The sequence below is a fragment of the Triticum dicoccoides genome, chromosome 7A, assembly GCF_002162155.2.
Source record: "Triticum dicoccoides isolate Atlit2015 ecotype Zavitan chromosome 7A, WEW_v2.0, whole genome shotgun sequence".
Lineage (NCBI taxonomy): Eukaryota > Viridiplantae > Streptophyta > Magnoliopsida > Poales > Poaceae > Triticum > Triticum dicoccoides.
In genome coordinates, this window is record NC_041392.1 from 436,201,204 (window position 1) to 436,205,047 (window position 3,844).

At 48.9% G+C, this 3,844-nt stretch overlaps 1 protein-coding gene across 1 annotated transcript in view; it reads left to right on the forward strand.

Moving 5' to 3' along the window:
- The first annotated feature begins 309 nt into the window (after positions 1-309).
- LOC119333535 (aquaporin NIP3-3-like) overlaps positions 310-3,844 on the forward strand; it is a 17,637-nt gene continuing 14,102 nt past the window's right edge. The window contains exon 1 of the mRNA XM_037606399.1: positions 310-389. Within this exon, the coding sequence (XP_037462296.1) occupies positions 310-389 (80 nt within the window). The remainder of the gene's footprint in view (positions 390-3,844) is intronic.

The following is a 3,844-nucleotide window of genomic DNA, read 5'->3' on the forward strand; positions in this document are numbered from 1 at the left end:
GGGTTTCACGGCACGGATCCCGAGGTTGACCGGATCCCTCGCCGGAGTTGAAGATGGCGACGAACTCGCCAGAGAGGAGGGCCGACTGGAGTTGGGGACGTCACCGGCGACCTCCTGCGGCGGCGCGCGAGGCGGCGGCTCGGGGCGGCGACCTACCGACAACGAGGCGGCGTGGCGGACCGGGACGGCGGCGGCGGACGGCTGGGCGGCGCCGGCGGAGGAGGGGCGCGGCGCGCGCGGCCCGGTAGGCGGCTCGGGCGGGCCCTCCGCGGGCTCGCCGGGCTGAAGGAGAGAGAGCCGGCGGGACAGATGGCGGCGTCCTATTGGCTCGAGGCGGTGTCCGGCGCGGCGGCGGACATGTCTGGCGCGCTGAAGAGGTGGGGAGCTAGGTAAGGGGTAGAATGATCCGTGAATTTCGGGGAAGACCTAGTTTTATAGGTAGGAGGAGCTAGGAGAGTCCAAATATAACGCCCTCGATGCGGCTATAGCTCCCATGTGTCGAGGCACGACTTAGAGACATAACCGCATTGAAAGCAATGTCGCAAGTCAGGCAATCATTACAACATCCCATGTAATGTATAATAAAAAGGGGGAGATACATAGTTGGCTTACACTCGCCACATCACATCACAGTACATAAATAACATCCATCATTCAAACACTCATGGCCCGACTACGGCGCCAAAATAGAAAAGAACCCAACATGCGACAAGGCCCTGAATCGAACCCCAACTAGGCACCACTACTGATCATCGGGAAAGGAAACATAATAACGCTGAGAGTCCTCGTCGAACTCCCACTTGAGCTCGTAATCGTCACATGGAGCGGAATCACCTGGACCTGCATCTGGAGTTATAGTAATCTGTGAGCCACAGGGACTCAGCAATCTCGCACCCTCGTGATCAAGACTATTTAAGCTTATAGGAAGGGGTAAGGCAAATATATGTGGAGCTGCAGCAAGCGACTAGCATATGTGGTGGCTATCTTATTCGCAAAAGAGAGCGAGAAGAGGAGGCAAAGCACGAGCAAGAAACTAGAGGAACAACCTGCGCAAGCATTACTCCAACACCGTGTCCACTTCCCGGACTCCGCCGAGAAGAGGCCATCACTGTAACACACTCAGTTGATTCATTTTAATTAATTAAGGTTCAAGTTATCTACAACCGGACATTAACAAATTCCCATCTGCCCATAACCGCGGGCACGGCTTTCGAAAATTCAATCCCTGCAGGGGAGTCCCAACTTAGCCCATGACAAGCTCTCACGGTCAACGAAGGAATAGACCTCCTCCCAAGATGTTCCAATCAGATTCGGTATCTCGGTAACTCAAGACACTTCGACATGTTAAAACAAGACCAGCAACACCGCCCGAATGTGCCGACAAATCCCGATAGGAGCTGCACATATCTCTTTCTCAGGGCACACTCATATAAGCAATCCGTACAACTAAAACCAGCCCTCGAGTTTCCCCGAGGTGGCGCTGCAAGGGGCTCTAGTTTGGACCAACACTCAGAGGAGCACTGGCCCGGGGGGGTAAAATAAGATGACCCTTGAGTCTGCAGAACCCAAGGGAAAGAAAAGGCTAGGTGGCAAATGGTAAAACCAATGTTGGGCGTTGCTGGACAAGCTTTAATCAAGGCGAAATATCAAGGGGTTCCCATTATAACCCAACCGCGTAAGGAACGCAAAATCCGGAAACATAACACCGATATGACGGAAACTAGGGCGGCAAGAGTGGAACAAAAACACTAGGCGAGTGGCCGAGCCTTCCACCCTTAACCAACTATATAGATGCATTAAGATAACATAGCAACATAATAATATCCCAACAAGTAAATAAAAGATGTTTCAACAAGGAACGGCCTCCAATCTTCAACTTCAACTAGCAACGCTATAAGAGGGGCTGAGCAAAGCGGTAACATAGCCAATCAACGGTTTGCTAGGACATGGTGGGTTAGAGGTTTGACATGGCAATTGGGAGGCTGACAAGCAAAAGGTAGGCATCGTAACATTGGCATAGCAAGAGCGAGCAAACTAGCATAGCAAAGATAGTAGTGATTTCGAGGGTATGATCATCTTGCCTGCACAGTTGTCAGAGTTGACTGCATCCTCACAAGCAAACTCAACGGGCTCCTCGGTAGCGAACTCGCCTCCCGGCTCTACCCAAACAAGACAAACAAGCAACAAGGATACAATCAACCACGTGCAAGAACAAGCAATATGACGAAATGATGATATGCTATGCGGGATGCGATGCGGGATGCAAAATGCAAGATATGACAGGGAATGCATGAACCTGGCCTCAACTTGGAATTCCAAGGGTGCCACTGGAAAGATGAGATGAAATCGCTTGAAAACGATATAATGATCATCGGAATCGGAGTTACGGTTTGGAAATGGCAAGCGTTTTAAGAATGACACCGGTCTGCGATTTACAGCAAGTAGGCACCTAAATGCAACAAAATGAACATGCTACAGCCACCAAACATGACAACAAAATACATGGCAGGGATGCACACAAGATGCTTAATAAAAAAACTAGCACTGAGCTACGGCCAATTCATCCATTATGAGGTTCAAACAAGCATGGCAAAAACGCAAATGCAAAACAGATTCCAGACTTAGTGAAATTAACACTTGTCTGAAATTTCAGATCACGAGGCCCTCTTCGGAGCAGCAAAACAACATGAAACATGACCTGATTATGATAAATAAGAACATGGCATGGAGCTACTCAACATCTTAACAAAAGACCCAAAGTGACCTGGGGCCAAAAGGGATCACAAAATATACTAACGGGCACACGAACATAGCTAAAACACAATCAGTTTTCAGACTTAGTGAAAACTGAGACATGCTGAAATATAACTCACGAAGGCTTGTAAACAAGCTCTATGCACTCACTATGGTGCAAGTCATGGCAAGGCAAGCATACATCCATAAACAAGGCACAAAATACAAGCTATGCATGGCAAGAACAATGGCATAGCATGCACGGATCAACTACAATAACGCCGGCAAAATCGCAAACGAGTTGATGATCTGCCTAGATTCACCACGAAGCAAAAGTAGAGCTCGATTGACTCAAGCTAGGGTACTCCAAAATTGCAAACAAAGACATGGATGAAAATATCATGACATGTTTAACAAAACTCCTTTACTGATCATCCTCAAAAGAGGTACGGATCACTAGGAAACAAGCTGAACATATGGCATCATGAACTAAATAATCCCAGACTTAGTGAAAACTACTAAGTCCCTGAAAACAGATTTACCGGGTGCCTCACTTTGCAAGCTTGCACAAGTCACCACACACATCCTAAAAATGCATGGGTTTCACCTCTGGAAAGAAGACAAATTTTTTAACAAAACATATGAAGGACTCACAGGCATAGCATGCACAGAATAATCATGGCAAAAATGACAAAAGTCTAAGATGAACTAGCAGATCTGACAATTAACTCACGTAGCCTCCTTCTAACAGCATTTTGGGCATCAAGATGAGCTCAAATGAAAATGATTCAATGGAATGAAATGATGTACTCGTCGAGGCGAACATTTTGATATACTATATGCCCAAATCAGAGCTACGGATGCAAAGTTACGGCAGGTCAAAGTAGGCATTAAAAATTAGGATTTCGGGAGGAGAAAGTCAACCGTCCAAATTCCAGATCTAGATCCAGATCGGGCACGGGAACCAAGGTCGCCGGATTTACTGTAGCTGCTCGCCGGATCCGACGGGGAAGAAGGCCGAGGTCGGAGGAGAGGACCGGGCGGCGGTGGAGCTTGCTCCGGCCCGGCGGAGGGGGTGGCCCGCGCCGGCGCGGCGTGCTCCGGGCGGCGG